Source organism: Alosa alosa, chromosome 4, assembly GCF_017589495.1.
Source record: "Alosa alosa isolate M-15738 ecotype Scorff River chromosome 4, AALO_Geno_1.1, whole genome shotgun sequence".
Classification (NCBI taxonomy): domain Eukaryota; kingdom Metazoa; phylum Chordata; class Actinopteri; order Clupeiformes; family Clupeidae; genus Alosa; species Alosa alosa.
The window spans coordinates 10,094,772-10,115,499 of record NC_063192.1 but is presented as its reverse complement, the minus strand read 5'-3'; the positions used below and the strand labels follow the sequence as shown (position 1 = coordinate 10,115,499).

The following is a 20,728-nucleotide window of genomic DNA, read 5'->3' as shown; positions in this document are numbered from 1 at the left end:
GGGGTAGTGTGCGCGGTAGTGTGCCGGGCAGCGGGAGGGGAGGTTGCCGAGCGCGCATGGGCCTGCTTTCCCCACCAACACTAATCCCCACGCCGACCGCAGAGTGGCATGTGGAGTCGATTAGTGAGTTTTATAGGTGGTTTGGAGTGAAGCATATGAACCCCCCCACTCACCCCCACCCCCAACCTCCCATCCTGAGATGACCAAATTTGTGTGTGTGTGTTTGTGTTGCCCACTTGGGCATGTGTGTGTCCACGTGTGTGTGTAAGTGTGTGAGAGACTGTCACTGACTTACAGCACTCCCATGATGTCATGCGCAGCGGAGCGGGCTCCTGGCGCTTTATTTGTCGTTGCGGGCGCACGCGGCCCAGGCTTGGCGTCAGGCTGCGGGGGAGCGCTCGCTCGAAACCGTTCTCGGGCCCACTTCAGTCGCCGCGGTTCCCCGGCCTTCTGCCGCTGCCTGGGCCTGTGTAGGCATCATGGCAGACGGCCCTGACCTGGCCGGGTGGTTGCAGGAGGGGGCTGGACAGGGGCAGGAGTGCCAGGGTGCAGAGAGCCCAGTGCTGGGCTGTCACTGGCCTGCTGGGAGACGAGATGGTGGAAATGTGACACCATGTGTTCTGATGATGATTTTGTGTGTGTGTGTGTGTGCATGCAGCAGGCAAGCCATGAACGACCAAATAAATGATTCTGTTTTGCATCTTTTTTCTGTGTGTTCTCTCTGAGATCTATTTGAAAAACTATTTTTGGCTTGTATCTGCTTGCATTATTTCCTCATATTTCTTTCATACGGCATCTCATCTCTCACACATCCTCATCACTCTTTATCTCATCACCAACCCCAGCATTCTCTCTCTCTCTCTCTCTCTCTCTCTCTCTCTCTCTCTCTCTCTCTCACTGTCCCTTCTCACCCTCTCTTTCTCCCTCACTCTCCTCTCTCCCTCACTCTCTCTCTCTCCCTCTCCCTCTCTCTGTGTCATACTCTCGACCTCTTTCTCTCTCACGTCGTCTTTCACACCCTGTCTGTCATTTGCCGTGCCCGTCCTGTTGCCCTGTGCCCGGCGCGGTGCGGTGCCGTCGGCGCATGCCCACGGTGGTATGGGAGGTGGGATTCCCCGGCGTGAACCCACTGCCTACCATCATGTCACCAGAGCGGGCACCAGGCGTGCCATATGCCCGCTCGCACCCCCTCCCCGCGCCTGCATACTTTATATATGCTATAGGACGTCATGCCACCGCCGCGCGCACAGCAGCCAACTTATTAATTACGACGGTGTTGACACTTATTTAATCTTTTTCAACTTAAAAGTGTTTATTACCTCTCCCGGTGTCAACAACGCTGGCTTGGCTGCGAAGAAAGTTGCCTGGGCCAACTGCTCGGCTCCGCTCGGAGACGGCTTCCTGCTGGGTTGTTTGTTCGTGCTGCTGGACCTGTCTGTCACAGTGTCTCCGCATTTTTTGGGTGTTGTCATGGCTCTTTTCACATCTGCTCCTCACACAGACAAGACAATATAGAGCCTGGTGAATAGTGCTGAAATGATGTTACAGTGCCCCCTTTTAACAAACACATGCCTGTGGAAGTAAAATGTATGTTGGTCATGATTTTGAAAAAGTGTCACACCCATCTTTTTGTTTTGAATATGGCATCTGACGCAAACTGAGCAGGCTGCCTGCGACACTAGCTGATAGGGGCCTCATTAAGCTCGAGTGCATTTTTTTTGCCCCTGTCCCTTGTGCCACATTTGGCGAAAAAAAAAAAAAGGGGAAAAAAAACAACAGACACTTGGCGATCTCCTGTCTGGAGTTTTCTTGACACCCACTTTTTAAGTGGTGGGCGACTTTTAAGGAGCAGAAGGTTGGAAGCGACTGCCAAACCTGGATGCTCAGAGCGCGCGCATGAGAAGTGCTTGTTGTACAAGGCTTTGCTCTGACAAGCAATTGTCTGCGGAAGGTGACATGTTCTAATGGATCCGCCAGCCCGTGGGCAGAAAGGCCTAATGAAGTTGAACCCGGAGTCACGCCCCATTGCTTAATTCTTGGCCTGGATGTCAGCTATTGAGTCAAATTGCACTGAATGAAGTGAGAAAACCACAAGACTTTCCACCAAGACTTGAGAGGGGCGGGGCGGCCGGGGGATGGGGTGTTGCACAGACGTGGACTTTTTCGGAATTCAGTTTAATAACATTCGGCGCCATTTCTCACCAAAATAAACACTGCAAACATCTCAGCTATGCAGACCATATATAGAATGCCAGAATCACCACAATGTGTTATATTGCGTAAGTTGAATTACTGGGAAGATGTGTTCTTTCTTAAAAAGCCACTTCCTCCGCATTCTCCTTTGAACTATGCCCTGTTTGAACCGCCTCAGATGAGGTAGGCCCACTGTGGTAGGCTCTCTCTCTTCTGGGTTATGTTCCAAGAGGATAGGATAACAGACATTAGGACTGGCTCTCAGTCATTGCTGTTGCACTAGTAACACAACACATATCCATACACGCACACACACACACACACACATATATATATAAATGCATGCATACACACACACAGTACAGTCTCACACTAACCATTCAGTCAGTAAATCATTGTTAGACTAACCATAACCAGTATTGTGTCTGTCAGTTTTTGATTTTGTCTGAAAACCTGAAAGACAGCTCCACAGTGAAGCCAAGTTCTGGCGGTTTTGTCTTTCCCATATTCACTTTCAGTTCTCCGTTCTCCATCCATCTCTGTGATACTCCACAGAATAAATACATCACTCAGACTGAATCAGTTTTTCCGGTGAGCCACAGATCTCTCTCTCTCTCTCTCTCTTTTTCTTTTTCTTTGCTTTCATTTCCAACCTCCGGGGTGAGTTGGTTCCAAATGTCCTGCCCACCTCCCCCATTGTCCCAAATCCATCAGCCCTGTGTGTTGGTGGCAGTGGACGACTGGTCACTCACCCCCGTGGGCGTCAACCCCTTTGTCCCTTTTACTCGGAGGTTTCAGTGATGACTACCCGTGCCCCCCTCCACCACACACACACACACATCCACCTCCCTCCCTCCCTCCCTCCACCCCCCTTCTCAGCTGCTTTTTCTGTGGAAATTGTAATGGTGTGTCATGTCTTTAATTGCAGAAGTACATCCTTCCCCTCATTATGGGCAGCCGCGAGGACAAGAAGCATCTGCAGCGCATGGAGGCCAGCATGGCGGAGATGAGTGGCACGCTGACACAGACAGGTGAAGATTAATATCTTCATCACTTCTCCTCCCTCCTTAACATTTTCCTTCATTTATCTGTCGCCAAAATCTGCTCACATTTTACAAATGACGCTGCTGTCATTTTGCTTTAATTTGAAATTGGTTGTTTACTGTCAGCTCAGCCTCAATTAATTACGTTTCGCTGAAAAGCTCTTAACCTCAGAATATTAATGAGGGCGAGAGAAATGACAGCATTTTTTTTTTTTTTTTTCAACCACCCCCACACCCCCTTAAACTCCATGGCGAGAAAGTTCATTTTAATTTCTGGCATGGAAGTGTGTGTGTGTATGTGTATGTGCTTGTGTATGTGTATGTGTGTGTTGGGCATGTTTGCGTGTGTGTATATGTGTATGCTCATAGTGGGTGCGTGTGTGTGTGTGTGTGTGCGAGGGACCAGGATTGTGCTGGTGATTAAGTGTGTTTGGTGACAGGTGCGTCTGCCGCAGTCGGACAGGTGAGGAATTTCAGCCCGCCTGACTGTGAGGGACGCATACCTCCCCTGCCAGCACACCCCCTCCCTGGCCCCCCCCTCGTTTCCCCGTCGCCCCCGTGTGTAATTAAACAAGCCGGGAAGCATGAAAGCTGAACGCGGGACATTTCTCACCCAAAGAAACTTTGTCTCGTTAGTGCTGCCGCGAAGGACAGAAGCACCGCTGTGTCCCCCCTCCAGTTTAAAGGATGCCTTGTGCAGCAGCCAAGAAGGACATCAGCGCAATAGACACGAGAGTTTGATAAGCCTCTCCTCCAATGTGTGATCCAAAGACAGATTACACACAACAAGATGCAAAACATTCTCAACACAGCTGCGGAGCTCTTTTGTTTGTTTTTATTTATTCATGTTTATGACTGTAAGCCCCATATTGGAAACAACTCATTGGGAGTATGATGAAATGATGACAGAAGGTAATCTACACTGAGAACTAGAAAAGCCCTTGTCTTTTGTCCGTAGTTAGCCGCAGTTTGGCGAAAGCAAAGGGAAGCCATTGGACAGTGTTCCTTTCCCAGGCAGGCAAACAGAGGAAACAAACGCTTTGTTTTACCCAGGCTGTGTGGATATCGTTGTCCGTCATGCTCTCTCTGGCGTGCTCACAACACATCCATTGTTTTACGAGGCCCTGGGTTGCAAAATAAGCAAATCGAATGCACAATTAAGTTGCCAAAGGACATTGCCAGTTGCCAGCATAGTCATCCATTCTGCTGTGTTTTAATACACCTTTAAATCATTATTCTGTGAGCGGTCAGGGGGGTCAGACTGGCTGAAGATAAAGTACCATTTTAGTATCTTCCGTATTTGAATCTAATCTTGCATGTCTATTGTGCAGTGCAATGGTGTGTGTGTGTGTGTGTGTGTGTGTGTGTGTGTGTGTGTGTGTGTGTATGGCGTGCAAGGCTTGCTGTGTGTGGCTTGCTCTATCTGATTAACAAATGAGACTCTGAGTCGTATATTTTTTTTGTGTTCCACGTATGCAAAAAAAGGAGATTTCCTCTGTTAACATATTTCCCTCTGCCTGTCTCTGTCTCTTTAGTCCCTTTTGAAGAAATACAACGACGGAACTTGGGCATTGTTTATTGTCTCATGCAAGTCCGTCTACACACACACACACACACACACACACACACACACACACACAGCACAGTTGCCCTGAGGAAAACCTGTCACTCCTGTGTGTGAATTTCCAGGCGGAAAAAGCTCTACCTCGCCCCAGCCACTCAGTCCGTCACACCGCTGATATAATTTGCTGTGGCTGCAGTAGCCGAGGCTGCTATTGTAGTTAATGACTGTTTCAGTTAGCAGTGGGGAGAGGGTTGCAATTACACTGAGAGCCCCCCACACAATACCCCCCTCTCCCTTCACTGCTCTGCTCTCCTCTCCTTTCCTCTCCTCGCAACGTGAGTAATAGCCGCGGACTGCCTTTGCCCGAGCCCCTTGTTAAAGTTCATGTGTTTCTCCGCCACCGAACGCACCAAAGTGATGTATCCTTTTGAATGCGGCGGCCGCCTCTGAGTGGGCCCTGACTCCCATTATGCTCCCCCTCAAACCCCCCCCCCCCTCACAACTTCACACACAGACAGCTAATGAATGGGTCTTGGAAGGCCTTCAGCGGCACAAGCAGGCCCATGATGGAATTGCGGCGGCTGTTCCGGGCCCCCTTTTGTCGGCCCGAAGGAGCATATTGGTGACCAGCTGGCCATTAAAGACACAGACAGGGCCCGGACATATGTAGTGTACATTATGTGGTGGTATTTACTGAATAATTTACTGAATACACAGACAAACACACACACACACAAACAGACACAGACACACACATGGCCTGGCCTGGCTCCGCACAGCAGCTGGGGAGACCACTCGCGCAGCATCTCAAATTCACCCCCTGTCTCCTGTGCTCCTACAAAGAGAGCATTTGTTTCAACTGCGGCCAGGGGCCAGACAGTGTCTGTCACTCACGTTGAGTGTTTGAAAACATTATCCCGAGGACCTGTTTTTGCCTTTTATACTCTAAGGAGCACAGTGGGCATTGAACCAGACACCTAACCAGATGCCAGAAGGACATCAAGTGTGTATTTAACCATCTTGCCTACTGCGGTAGCATTGTGGTCCTTTTGTTTTTAATACAGAGTGTTTATTGCGCGATTCCCATAATGGCTGGTAACCAGACTGTGGCTACTGGTGTCCCCACATTCTTATCCCTCGTCTCACACGCTCTCAGCCAGAGTCCTCCTCCCTCCCTGTCCTCTATCCACCCTCTCCACAGCTCAGCCCTCCTGCCTACCCAACAGCTGTCGCAGGGCTCTGGGCGAGCTGTGGACACGAGGTGTCTGCCGCAGGACAACCGCTAATGTTCATGATGTGCGTTAGCTTGTGTTTTGAAAGACCCCATTCTCTCCCAGTACAGCCTGTGGTAGCGGGGGCAGAGAAAGGGGGGTGGGACTGTAAGGGTCGAGGGGCGTACCAGTAGCCGAGTGTTTGCGAAGCCAACAGTCGACAGCTCTAATATCTGTTGATGCTAATCCAATTAGACTTAACACTTTTTTGCCAAGCATGATTTATAGGCACCTTTTATTGGTTTTCTGTAACATAATCAGCGGGGGAAACCTAATGCATTGTTTGGGAATACGTGTGTGACTGGAAGCAGAGGCGGGGGGGGGGGCAAGACTAGCCAGTCAGCCGGCCGGCAACAGGCTCCCTGTGTGTTCTGAAACGATACACCCACCGCCGCCAGCTCCAGATTCTCCCCCATCTTATTGCCTTTTATTCCACTCCGATCCTCGCAGTGCCATCCCCAACCGCTTAAACGCATGATTCAATCTTTAAAGTGGGAGCGAGTCGGTGAAAAAGAAAAACAAAAATGGAGGGGCCGCAGTTATTGAGATTAGCACAAACACTTCGTCTGGGCTCCCCTCCTTCCGCCCCCAAATAAGAGGGAGTCAGATATTTTTTGCTGCCTTGTTGGTTGTTTGAAACATTGGAGATGCATCTGAAACCCATGTTTAGACAGCTAATGGAGGTTTATAGACTGTGATTTAATAGAAGATCAGACAGTTGTGATTAATCTCGGTGCGGCTCCCTTTGTACGTATCCATTACATTACTGACAGAGGTGCAAATCAAATCACAGGAGTTTGCTGGAGCTGAAGGTAATTGGAGAAAAATGTGCTTTTTGAAAACCTGAATAACTCTGGCGAAAACAGGGGGGGGGTGTGTTGGATTGCTGTTGACACGGGACACGGCTGCCATAATGATTCTGTTCGTCAGCGGTGTATGCTCATTCATCAGGGTTTTTCTCCAAATGAGCGCTAAGGTGGCTCACAACCTTGTCTGTATGGAAATCCATTTTTTAATATGGTCCCTTATATTCACTTTGTTATCCTTGGCTCTCTCTCACTCTGTGTGTGTGTGTGTGTGTGTGTGTGCGTGCGTGCGTGCATGTCTGTGTGCCTGCGTCCGTGCTTGTGTGTGTGTGTGTGTGTGTGTGTGTGTTCAGTCACCCAGCTGCAGGTGACCCTGGCCTCGGTGCAGGAGCTGCTGGTGCAGCAGCAGCAGAAGATCCAGGAGCTGTCTAACGAGCTGACCACCTGTCAGGTATCCACACCCCTCCTACTCAATTACACACACACACACACACACTGCATGGCCCTTCTTTTGGAGACACACACACACACAATGGTTCTGCAGTACTACACACCTCTTCACTAAAGGGAGATGTCCCTGATATAGACTATGCATATTTCAGACTTAAACAGTCTGACTGACTTCGTTTGAGCAAGTTTCAGGTCTGGTCTGTCAAACTGAGATGCCTGGTTGAGAAACAGTAATGCTTCTCTCAGGTAGATTTTTATCTGTGTGCCTTTTTCTGAAATGCCTGCATATATTCAGTTGTTGTCTCTGACATGACACTGCCCCAACCTCACAAATATTTATCACCGGTGCACAAAAAATAAGTGGCATTCCTTTCTTTTATAGGCATTCCTTTCTCATGATCACGTTTTCTTAGGTCAAACAGAACTACCGAAGCCTTTTTATTGGCCTGACTTTGCACTAGTATTTTATTGACTGTCTATGCACAATTTCAACCAAATTTTGCTGCTCTTATTTTTTCATTATTATATGTGCCCTCTTATTTACTTATTTACTTACTTTTTTGTTTACTTGAATGTTATGTTTGTCTGTGGACCTAAATTGGCAAAATATGTCTTGTCTTCACCGTGGGATAGTGAGAAACGTAATTTCGATCTCTTTGTATGTCTGGAACATGTGAAGAAATTGACAATAAAGCTGACTTTGACTTTGACTTTGACTTTGACAATCACTGTTGGATTTTTTTTGTTAGAAAAACAAGTAAGGTTGAAGTCATGGGTCTTCTTTTGAGATGAGAAAGAATCTGACTATGAATCGGTCACATTCCTTTCACAGTACTAATCTCAGACGTCCTCCAATGGCATCATGCTGCATCCTGCAATTTTTTTGACTCTGCTATGTGAAAGTAGATTTATGACATGGCATGGCTGAAAGGCATCTCATATTTGCTGCCTCTTGAACTCTTCCTACTTTTTCAAACTAAGGCGCAACCTCTGAGAAGCCCTAACACAGAGTTAAAAACAATCGGACAGTAAAAAAATAGATTCGATTAGATTAGATTCAACTTTATTGTCATTGTGCAGAGTACAAGTACAGAGACAATGAAATGCAGTTCCAAAAAAATTCCAACTGTCAACGTTTTATTGGTACTGATACCTTGAACTGGCAAAAAAAAAGATTAAGTAAATAAACATTCCCACTGACGGGCGTTATAGATAGATAGATAGATAGATAGATAGATAGATAGATAGATAGATAGATACTTTCTTGATCCTCAAGGGGAAATTCAAGATTCAGATTATGTGTGAGCTGCGGTAAAGGCACAAGTCCTGTCCATGATATTCGTGAGCCAACAGTGGGTGAAGTCATCACACCACACTTCAGTATTCAGAAATCCGGTTTTCTATTTCCGGCCTAAGCTGCGTTGTATTGATTTTAATGTGATGGTAGACAGTGTCTGACGTATCTTAAGCCATGTAAAAGTAAACTTATATGTTTTGTTTTTTTTGTCAGTCATATAGACTATCCATATTGAGTGCAGAATTGTCAAGTTAAAGATTATTCTAGTTAGCCTGCTGAGACTGCACCAAGTTATTATGTAAATAGAATGGACGGAAGATGAAAAATGTTTTTTACAGGGTTTCACGAATACGGTGGATAGGTGTGGTGGCTGGTGTCTGAGGGCCAGGCTTTCCCATCCAGCGACAGGCCCAAGCCACCCTCCAAGCTTGTCTTTAGGAGGCACTTTGAGGCCAGCATGTTTACTGCCTGGCAGGCTGGATCTGAGGGCTCCTCGCGAGCTCGTCTCTCAAAAAAACCACACGTCTAATCTCTTATATCAGCTGCAGTGTGTCTTAAGACTGCAACGATTAGAGACTCCTCATCTTTTGCTTCCTCTTCGTTTCTATTGCAGCCATCAATTTGACTTTTCAGCCTCCAAAGCAGTCTTAACTGTCTTAACCGTCTTAACGGAGCTGTGTCATATGTACCGCCATACGTTTTCTGAATAAAAACAAGCAATAGTGCTGTACTCGAGGGTGGTTACATTTTAACCCATACCAGGCTTTCACTAGATTCATTTCAGTTTTTGCAAATTTACACAAAATATAGTTTATGAAAGTAATTCTGCTGTGGTAAAACTGGAGGCATTTGCACAATAACAACAGAACATCAGTCAGTTGGTCTGGGAAATACCACTGCACAATACAATGTGTTATAACTGTAATTTCCAAGTGATTGTGTTAGAATCTAATTCTAAAATAGCTCTTCCAAAAATTGACACCGCCCATGTAGTGTTATCCCAACATCTGCCAGTTGTGTTTGTCATTCATGGTACTACATCATGCTTCTCTCCTGTCACCGTTTTCCCCGTTCAGCCATTTGGTTGCTCATTACCTTTCATTACATTCCTCATCATCACTATATGTGCTTCACTACCTCTTTAAAAGCCTTTGTCTATAATTCATAAAACATTGCCTGCATGCTAGGCAAAAATTGGGCATTAAAGTTTGTGTCTACGTACCTTTTAGTGTTTAAGCCTCGCTTTGTGTCTTCTAACACTATGGTAAATCTTTATTGTAATCGGTGCCAGCGAAACGGGTAGGAAAAAAAGCTTTTGAATTGCAACTGAGATAATGTTTTATGTCCACAGCTTGTTAAGCACATGGGTGTTTGAATGTAGCATCTGGATCCAGCAGGAAAGCATATGTGAACACATCTGCCTTCAAGCGCAATTGTGGGAGAAAAATATGAATCCTTCCCCCACCCGCTCTTTTCTCGTCTTTTCTGTTCCCTCTGAAGTTTATCAAAACTGTCCACTCACCATTCAGGGCCTCCTCCTTAGTCCCTTTCCCAATGTCCCTTTATCCGTACTCCCTGACTCAGCAAAAAGCTTGCACCGCATCAGTGAACAAGGCAGGCCTCTAATCAAACGTCGAGGAACTGGAGTTTTGCTGCCGTCTATTGTTGAGTACACTTTCGTTTTCCCCAACTAACTTCAATTTGACTATTGCTTCACTTCAAAGTCAAAGGAGAGACGTAAACAATAAACAAACAGAAAAAGGAAAAGAGAAATTGAATTAAAGCGTGTCGCTCTCATTTGCCATGAGTGCCTTGTTGGACGGCACTAGTTTATAAAAAGTATATTTCACATCAAAACACCCATTAAACAAATCATAAAGTCTGCTTTATGGCCATAGTGTTGATCTTAAATTTTCTGTGAGGGATGCTGGCCCCTGTTGTCTCGAGCCATATGGGAAATTGGAAAATTGTTTTCAGGTCTGGGGCGACCGATTAAAAACACATGTTGAGCCGCTGCACTACTTATCATTTTCAGTTGCCCCTTCTCTCTCAGTTCTGGCTTTTTGTCCCCCCTCCTCCTCGCAGCACGCCGCTCTTGGCAATTAAGGCCCGTAACACGGAAATGTGCCTTTAACCCAAAACACATGGCAACTTCTGTTTCCTCGGCAGCTAAGTAAACATTTCTTATAGTCCCAAACCACCGAATTACAGTGTGTTCTTTGGGTATGTTGCAAGGCGGTGCTGATATAAACACACTGGGTTTGCTGTGGTGAACGCGCCCGGGTCGCCGCGGCGAGACATTTACATGCCTGGCGTGCTCTTATTGCACAGGCTCTGTGCTGTGTCACATCTCAAGTTAGCATCTAATCTTCATCCGGCGGAATTCCCTGCTTCACTATCACTTGTTAATGTTAATTCCCGAAGGCAGAGTGTGTTTCCAGTCGTTCTGGCTAAATGAATTTATTTCAGGATGTTATACATGCAAAGAAAAAGTGTTCGTTTACGTTTTTTTTTTCTCCCTTCACAGATCTCTACTCGTTTGCTTTAATTGCTCCGCTGTTTAAATTCAGTGATAGTTCACTCTATTAGCGGCTGCACATGAAAGATTAGGAACTGTTCAATTTGTAGCAAGAGGGCTCTGCCACTGGGATGGCGAATAAATAGACTGAAATAAATTGTTCTAGTGTTTTCACTCCAAACCCTCCCTGGGGATTTATTTTGAAGCCAATTCCACCATAAATATACATGCCCCTTTTTTCTCTTACAAGTGGTGGGGAATACTATCACTGCGCGTAACTGAATTAATTTGCATTCAGACGTTTTTAAATTCCTCCTTGTTAAGATATTATCGGAGCGCTAATGGTCTGCAGGCGTTGGAAGGCTTTAATGTATTCAGTGTCGAGGCTTGTCTCCAGGCCCTGTGCTCGAAACCCTCGCGCTACGGAGCTGTCCTCCGCCGCCTCCTCCAGTAATTACCAGGCTGAGAAGGAGCAGTGTGCGGGACAGTAAACACCATTGACCTCCCCCACCCCGTCCCCCAGCTCCTCCAGACGCACCAACCCGTAACCGCACTCAACCGGATGAACACTTCCGCTAGCGCCCGGCCTAAGGCTTGAACCCAAGTTTTAATGGCTGTTGGCCCGACCTGCGTTTGCATGATCGGAAGTGACAGCACAGGCAGAAAGAGTGTTACCTGCGACTACCTGAGAAAGCGGCAGTGGCAGTAGCAGCAGCAAAAGCAGCAGCAGTGGAGTGATGCGCCCGGCAGTCTTAATATCTTTAGTCTTTTTCCCACCTTTTCTTATTTAGATTTTATGTTCGGGAAGTGTAAGCCGGTGCCACTGAAGCAATTATTTTTTTTTTTCATATCCAAAGGTGGAGTGAGGAAAGAGCCCATTCCAGCCGTATTATGTGGGGGCCGTGGGGACCGGGGGGATTAAGGAGGCTGTAATGAGGGGAAGCCTGTAATAAGAGTGTCTTCATCAGGCGTAATACGCACAGGTTAGATCAGATGGGCCCTAGAAAGAGACCGCCCCTCCCGACACACACGCGACACGCACACATGCACACACACTCACACACAGGACCTTATCAGGAGGGGTTTAGTAGCCGATAGGAGAGTGAAACTTCAACCTCTTTCACTCCCCTCCCTCACACACACACACCCCTCACTCCAAAGCCCCCTCTTTCCACTGTAAATGAGTCTGATCCCTTTCAGATGTGATTCAATTAATTTCCTTTAGATTAAATTACATGCACAAGAGTCCAAGTTACCCCCCTGCCCCCCTCCCTCCCTCCCCAGCTCACCCTTCCACGCAATAGGGGGTCTGTGGTTGCTAACTAGCTGTCTCTAGTGAGTCCCGGTTTCTTAATTACACTTTTATTTTTCTTTCTCTCACTTCCATTCTTCCAGTCTCTCTTGCTCCTTCATCTCTCTCACGTCTCCCTGGATGCCTTGTGGAGAGTACTGAGGGTGGGGTGGGTTGGTTTTGGGAGGAGACCTGTTTGTTTTTGTGTGGATGGTTCAAAGCAGCAGGTACACCTAGCGGGGTTGTTGTTGGTTCACTTGCACTCTCGCCGTGATCGCGGGACCAGACCCAAGAGCCTTCCCCGTAATCCTGGCAAACGTTTGCAGTCTGCAACGCTCACCTCTCTCCCTGGGCTCAGCCGGCGAATTAAAAAGAGTGAGCTCTCCAAAATGCACAAGTGCCGCTGTACATGATCCTCAGCTGAAAGAGAGGCAGCCCTTTAAAAAACACATTTAAAGAGCTTCCCTCCAGCAAGCTCGAGCCAGACAGTTTCTTGTTTTTTAAAACTTTGTGTTTTTGTGTTTCTTAAAGTTACCGGTCATTGTTCGATGACCTCATTAGACCATCTGTTCTTAAAATACAGTTAAGAAAGGGGGAAAATAGAGAGATGGATTTTTGATGGTAATTTGCCATTCAAATATTTGGAGGCCACTTCAATTGGACATCACTCCCCTTTGGCAATTCATCCCATGCCAGGCGGTATGTGATAACGTTCACTTGTAATAACCCCCCCCCCCTCCCTTTTCAGTCTCAGGTGCCAAATGAATGCTTCCATTGTTGTGAGGGAGACCTCTTATCAAACCCCCCTGTCCTGCTCAAATCAGCAGTCGGAAATATGGAAAAATATGTAAAAGCGCCATGATTAAATTCCCACTTGGCTTTTTCTCTTTTGCTTTTTATGGCGAAATCTTCCACGTCAGAAAACCAAGCTGAAAGGCCTCAATTGTATTTCCCCTGTTTTTTTTTTTCCTCAGCCACTCTGAGCTTGACACTGTGAGTTGGGAGTGTGTGAAAGGAAACAGTCTTTATTTCTATATGTGTGTCAGTTCATCTGTTTTTGCATCGTTGCGTCACCTTTTGTCTTTAGTGCGCAAACATTAAGCATGCACTGAGAAGCCATGTGTGCATGCCACATTGGGAAATTTTGCCATAGCTATACATCAACTAAGTGACTCTCTTTCTGTAGAAGGTCCCCATGTCTGATTTACAAACAGTTTCCCCCTTTAGATGGATGCTATTCCTTTCCTTCATGGTTGTAATATCATATTTCCGTTATAACATTTACTCATCACTTAGAAGAGCAAGAGCTAAGGACTTAAGCGAGGAGAGTGTTTGTTTGAATGATCTTTCACTCCCCCCCTCTCTCTCTCTCGTTCTCTCTCCCTCCCTCTCTCTCTCTTGTTCTGTCTCTCTCTCTTTCTCTCCCTCCCTCCCTTGCCCTCTTTTTTTGCTCTCTCCCTGTCTCTCCCCCTCTTCTCTCCACAGGCCTCCTCCACCACCAATCGCATGCTGGAGTCCCAGACTGTTAATGAGCTGAAGGCGGAGATAGCGTCCCTCAAAGGCCTTCTCCTGAGCAGGTACAAGGGCCACTTAGCAGCATCCAGCACTCCTGCTCAGCCTGTGCTGTGTGGGGCCAGAGTCCTTCATGTCAGAGCCTTTGCCCTAAATATTTACACTAGTAACTGCACGCTCTCTGGGCCACCCATGGGCATATAAGCTATCTTCAGGTGTTAAGGCCGTTAGTTAACCCAGTTCTCAGGTGCTGAGTGGAAAAAAGATAAAATGATCAAATAGAGAAGTCAAACTGCTTAACTGTACGCTGTGGCATTCTGGTGCTGCCTGCAGTTGGGGGAATTTGCATAGCCGGGTACCCAACTTGAGGAAGTCATGCGGCTTCCATCTTGGGCGCATTCAGGCTTGGCCGTTTGTATTCTGCATGGATGTTTTAGCAGATAACTGCATTTGAAACATTTTGATCTGGAGCTGTCACATTTTCCCCTTCAGCAGGGCATGTCAGTGGAACTGGCTCATTACTGGTTAATGAGCCCTGCTGTACACCCAACAGGTCCCCTCACTGCCAGAAAACACATTTCTCTCACACCCTCATTAATATTCATTTGATTATGTATGTCATGCAAATTAAGATTCTAAGTAGTTGTATGCGTCTGTAAAAAATCACACAGATAATAGCTCTCCATTTGGTGCTATTTTCTATTTTACATTTTCTAAATCTGTGTATTTAATCTGTATCTGCCTTTATAAATGATGTTGTTATTTGTCTAATACACTTATATAGGGGTGAAACAGTGTGATGAAGACAAAGACACACCATCTGTTATCAGACATGTTTTTAAGGCCTGTACAAATCAAATGCACTGCTATCTAGCAATTGATCTCTTTTAAAGAGTGATGCTAACTTTGTTGAAGACTTACTTTAGCTACTTGGTTTCACATCTTCGGCAGGTGTGTGAGACATCTGGCGTATTCCCTTGTAATTACCGACAACATGGGAGAGGTTTAATAAAGGGTCTGCTTAACTGTTCAAAAAGTATGTGTACAAACAATAACTTCAGAAGTTGGAGTTTACGATGAGATTGAGATTGAGCTACGATCAGATTGAGCTCCTTACTTCTGTGTGCTCTTGAATCCTACAGCTTTTTAGATTTGATTTGTCATTCTGACCAATGCTGAGCCAGTGATTCTGAATGTTGAATGAAAATGCTTTTGGAGTGCCAAGCACTATTTACGGCAATTGAGTGTACCAATGCATTACCATGTGTCAGGTGTGTTTTTAAAGAAGTGTGGCTCAGTCTCTTATTTGCCCCACCCCCTCCCCGTTTCCCCAGGAGACAATTCCCAGCGTCCCCCTCCGTCCCCAAGATCCCCTCCTGGCAGATCCCACTGAAGCCCACCTCCCTGTCCAACCCGCCGTCGCTCAACCACACCAACAGCAGCAGCGACATCTCCCCGGTCAGCAACGAGTCGGCCGGCTCCTCGCCGATCAAGGACTCCCACAGCGCCGCGGCCACGCCCTCGGGCTCGCACGTCCTCAACGGGGAGCCCGGTTTGGGCGCCATGCTTCCGCTGGACCTGAAGGACCAGGTGCGCATGGAGGTGCAGGGCGAGGAGGAGAAGAGGGAGGAGGTGGAGGAGGAGGACGAGGACGAAGACGAGGAAGAGGAGGATGACGACGACGTGACCCGGGCGGACGAGGAAGAGCACCTGAGCGTCCAGACGGAGGACAGGAGGGGAGGGGACGGACAGTTCCACGAGCAGGTGGACAAGCTGCGGCGCCCGGAGGGAGCCAGCAACGAGAGCGAGGTGGACTAGAACACACACACACACACACACACACACACACACACACACACACACACACACACACACACCTCAAACAAACACATGTATATATACTCTCGCTTACTCACATTGCCACATACAAACCAATGCCATAATGGTCCTGCTCCGCTTCCAATTTACGTGTGTTGTGTGTCTCCTAGACTGGCCTACCCTCGTCCTCCTCACACTCACACACTCACCCCCAGTGTGCAGTGTGTCGGAGGAGAGAGAACAGCGAAAAACCTTCCGTCCTTCTTAGGAGTCGTGTCTCAACATCCTCTTTTTCTCTTTTTTAATCTTTTTTTTTTTTTTTAAATCGTCATGCAGCATAACAGCCATAACAGCACAAAGTTTATTGCATGTCTGGGCAAGAAGCGAGCGCACACTGTGGAATTCAGCCCACAGTATGAATGAGAGAGAGGGACGGAGACTGGAGAAGAAAGAACATGTTTCAGTTCAACGGTTAGATCAACTCCAAGCCCTATTTTTCATTTTTTTTTTTTTTTTTTACTTTCTGGGTTTGTTTGAGTGCATCTCGCTGATGGCTATCTGCATGCACCGCACATGTCCAGAGCATCCACTGCTTACCATCTCGGGTCACCTTATGATGTGTAATTACTAGCGCTGTCTACTCTAAATGTAACATTATACTCTGCTAGTAAAACAAACTATAATGTTTAACACAGACTGAAGAGGCTATATATATATCTATATCTATATATATATATAAATGCCTAACGATGGACACCAAAGAGTAAATGTACATTTCACTTCGCTCCCTGGGGACACAGCTCAGCTTGTTTGTATTTTCATCACTTTTAATGGTAACATGTAAGGGTAAGACGCATGCAAAGGACATTATCACATATTGTTGGTCACCTGCATCACCAGTCTGCGGTGAGCTTTATGTTATGTCTGTGATACAATAGGCCTTTTTCTGCTTTCTGTAAGGACATCAAAAATAACGTCACGGTGATCTCTGAGGGTGATTTTTTTTGTTTTCTCTTTGTGTTATTGTTTGGGTGGGGAGCGGAAGGGGGATGATGGGGGCAGGTTGACCGTGTGTGTGTGTGTGTGTGTGTGTGTGTGTGTGTGTGTGTGCCCTAGCGTGTGTATTGGAGCGTGCACACACACACATTCACTGTAGGAGCGAGGAAGATAAATGCTGTTTTTTATGGGCTCCTTCTTCTCCCTCTCTCTCTCCCTCTCTCTCTCTGTCTTTCTCTCCCTCCCTCTCTCTCTCTCTCTCCGCACACAGGGCTGAGGAGAGCAGCGGCTGGCGGCTCCGCTGCGTCCCGGCAGTCTCCAGCAGGGCGGGCTGATTTGGTTTATGAAGTCTGTTAATAATCAAATGATCAACAAATAACAGATGTATTAGTTCATGCAGCTTGAAATGTCAAGGAGGCTCAAATCGGAAATCTAATACCGAAAGCCTGTTATATGATATTATATTACACGACAAACCCTCCAGTCCAAATTATATGGGGCCTCCCACAGTGAATAATCTTAACATGAAACAGTGCTGGGGTTTCGTAATTAAACCGTGTAAAACAATGGATGTTTGCTGTGGCAGGGCTGACAGTTATGCTTTCCCTGACACTCGGATTTGGGCCTGGTGAAGGAGCTCAGGAGGGGTTGCTGTGTGGAGGTGTGGGTGGGTTGGGGTGGGTTTGGGTGCGGGGGTTGACACCCCCTGATGTAAATGAAGGCTAACGTGATGAATACTTAACTAATCCAATTACCCCCCCTTCAGCAGATGATGAACGGGAAAAAAAGAGGGAAAGAGTGAAGGAGAGGAAGGGTGAAGAAAGAGAGAGAGACATAGAGAGAGAGAGGGAGGGGGGAGAGAGAGAGAGCTCCACAAGTAAGAATTAGCGTGCAGGCCCTGTTGTGGCATTTTCACTTTTAACAAATGGCCTTCAAAGTAACACGATTAGGACAGAGGCAGGTGAAGCTTCATCCCACACAATCCCTCTCTCTCTCTCTCTCTCTCTCTCTTTCTCCCTCTCTCTCTTTCTCCCTCTCTCTCTCTCTCTCTCTCTCCTCTCTCTCTCTCTCTCTTTCTCCCTCTCTCCATCCCTCTCTCTTTCTCTCCCCCAGTGAGAAGGCACAGAGCCACCTCTCTCTCTCCACCATCGTCTCCTTAATCAGAGCGGAGCCATTGTCACGGTGCCGAGGATAAAGCCATGCACGCTCACGACATACAGTAATGCCAGGGAAAGTTGTTTTAATTTTCTAATGGATTGTTATTGATCCGAAATAGTAAAAGATTATGAAGCGACCAAGGTAAATCATTTTGACTGAGGCGTAGGTGGGGGGGACCACGATGACTCGAGAGGGGTGTAAAGATCCAGCCATCACTCTTACCTCCGACTGGAGGGGGACGGAGAGAACTGTGTGTTTGTGTGTGTGTCAGTGAATGAGTGAGTGAGTGAGTTGGTTGTGTGAGTGTATGTGTGTTTGTCACAGTGTGTGTATGCATTTGCGTGTGGATTGCTAGTTGCTTGGTTGTGCGTGTGTTTGTCTGCTCTCGAGTCATAAGGGTGAGACCTTCAATTCGTTGTAATGACGCCCTTAAAATTGCCTATTTGGCTACTGTTCATTATCAAGAAAATGTACCCAACTGATGTTTGCTGCAATTACGAAATATCAGAAAACATGTAAATAATGTACTTGTAATAAATTCAACAGAAAGCACAATATTATGTTTGTCAGTTTGTCATTTTTTCATGTAGAATAAAGATACAACCATTATGTAGTGCACAGTATACACAATTAATGTGTGTGTGTTTGTATCTGTGGGCGTAAGCATCATATGCCTTGCATTTATGCACTCATACGCAACATAGTGCAAAAAAAGGCCATCATCTTGCTCTGTGCATTAGTATTCATGAATCTTTAATGTCTGAATATTTATCCAGGGAGAGAAAAAACAGGCATAAAATAATGTACGTCATTTAGCAACAGTGCTGCGAAAACAAGATGTTCACAGATAGCAGAATTGACTCATGTTCAGAGGGGCCGTTTACTCTGCATGTTTTAACAGCGACTTTGTCGCCTTGACTCGCACATTTTTACTTGGGATCAGCACTCCTCGTGGCGTTTTCAGTGGGATCTCTATTAAGAGAATTTCAATCGATAAACCTTGATCCTAAAACAGCATTCTTAAAAAAAACACCATTCCCTTGTAGTAAGCAGTCCGAATATTCCAGTGCATTATCAAGTTTATGAATTTAATTTGTCTGTCAAGGTCCAAATGATCAATAGCATTGCACATATTGATGGGGTGTATAAACTTCTTGAAGGTTCGATACCGCATCCCTTTGTAATCCATTAACCTCTCCCTGGAGTTCAGGCCAACCTGAGATTTATAGGCCCAGCTGTAATAAATGCACTTGTACATCATTTAGTGTCTTGTGGGACCAGCAGTGCACTCCTGCCCAGAAAGCCTTGTCTGGCCTAATCTCCAATTCTTATCTCCATTTTAAGGAGGCCGGCCTGCCTCAGCCCCCAGCAGCCATTCAGTCAGTCATCTGGGCCAGACCGTCGCCGGCTGGCCCGAACAATTAACCACCAGCATGGGGTGGGGGGGCTGAGTGAGCAGGTCAGTAAGTGAGTGAGTGAGAACTGTAGGGAGGCGAGTGGAGATGAAGTGTGCTTGCAGGTGAGCTTTATTTTGATGACTGAGCTGAACGGAGCTGATGGTGTGGGAAGGCTGTGTTTTTATTTATTTATTTGTGCCGTTTTCCGGGAGCCAGGAGCCGCTTTAACCTCATCAATTGCCGCGCTAAACGGAGGAGCACTCGATAGCGGCTGGCGTATTGATGCCGTGGGGGCTGAGAAGAAGCTCCTTGGTGCGTCCCGAAATGAGCACTCAGCAGGTTAGGGTGGCGGAGTGTCTCCCAGGGATCGATGCGGAGGGCTACTATCCCCCTCTCAGGCAGCCCTGGTTACCCACCTGCTTCCGTTGGCAATGCCCAGCCTTTAAGGTTTATGGGTCTCTTATCTATAGACCCACTGTCATTTCTATGCAGGCGTACGCTTATCCTCTGGTCCTGGAGGAAGCACCATGTGTAGCGGTCATGTGTAGACTTGGTGACAGTTTCCTCACGTGGGAGTGCCTTTGCATAGGAAAGGGCAGGGATGACATTGGCGGAATGAGACGGTGAAGCAGAGTTTCCCTATTCCGCGTGGAGATAAGACCTGGCCATGTACAGTTCAATTGGGTAAGGTTGGGTTTGGAGCACCTCAGTGTTTCCTGCGCTGTCCGTACGGGGAGACCCGGAGATACGATCGACGGGACAGCATTGCAGGGAAAATGCAAAACGCTGCTCTGCAAATAGGGGAGTCACTTAAACTTTTAACCATGGCTAGGCTACTGAACCAGGCATCTATTTTTTACTCATTCGGAGTGAATGGTGATCCCTTTGGGCGTTGTGAGACAGGCAGCAGACCTGCCGCAATCTCTTCTCTCCCTCTCTCTCTCTCTTGAGGTGAGAATGTGAGTTTTTTGAGGCCAAGGTCACAATGCCGCTTGCCCTTATAAGGCCTCAGCAGGCCTCAGTGGTAGCAATCCCACAGTCATAAAGCACTTTGTCATCGCTCGTTGCATAAACTCTCCACAATCGAGCGGGATCACATTTCTTCTCCACATCGCCGCCTGTGTCACCCCCCATGTCCTCCTGGCCCCATTTCAACTCGAAATGGAACAAATATGTGCCTGCCGGTGCGGCACAACAGAAGCACGTGCAGCAGAGCTGCCCCTTCGGAGCGAGCGGCTTTTAGTTTGAGTGGATATGGGGGGGAATCGAGAGAGAGGGAGGTGTGAGTGTTTGCATGGGGCTAAAAATGGGAGTAGGAGATGATGAAAGGATAGTGGTTTGAGGGTGAGTGGGGCGAGAGGAGAGGGAAAAAAACAATAGCAGGACCATGAAAAGAGGTTAATAAATCTCCCTG

The 20,728-nt window shown here is 46.9% G+C and overlaps 1 protein-coding gene across 2 annotated transcripts in view; it reads left to right on the top strand.

Moving 5' to 3' along the window:
* Positions 1-18,474, top strand: part of pex14 (peroxisomal biogenesis factor 14) — a 59,770-nt gene extending 41,296 nt beyond the window's left edge. The window contains exons 6-10 of one of the 2 annotated variants that reach the window (XM_048241697.1): positions 3,122-3,224; positions 7,231-7,328; positions 13,919-14,010; positions 15,280-15,754; positions 17,031-18,474. In XM_048241697.1, the coding sequence (XP_048097654.1) occupies positions 3,122-3,224; positions 7,231-7,328; positions 13,919-14,010; positions 15,280-15,754; positions 17,031-17,036 (774 nt within the window). In that variant the 3' untranslated portion in view covers positions 17,037-18,474. Of the gene's footprint in view, positions 1-3,121; positions 3,225-7,230; positions 7,329-13,918; positions 14,011-15,279; positions 15,764-17,030 lie in introns of those variants that run through there. The other variant, XM_048241696.1, reaches the window with a different exon arrangement.
* The last annotated feature ends 2,254 nt before the right edge of the window (positions 18,475-20,728 follow it).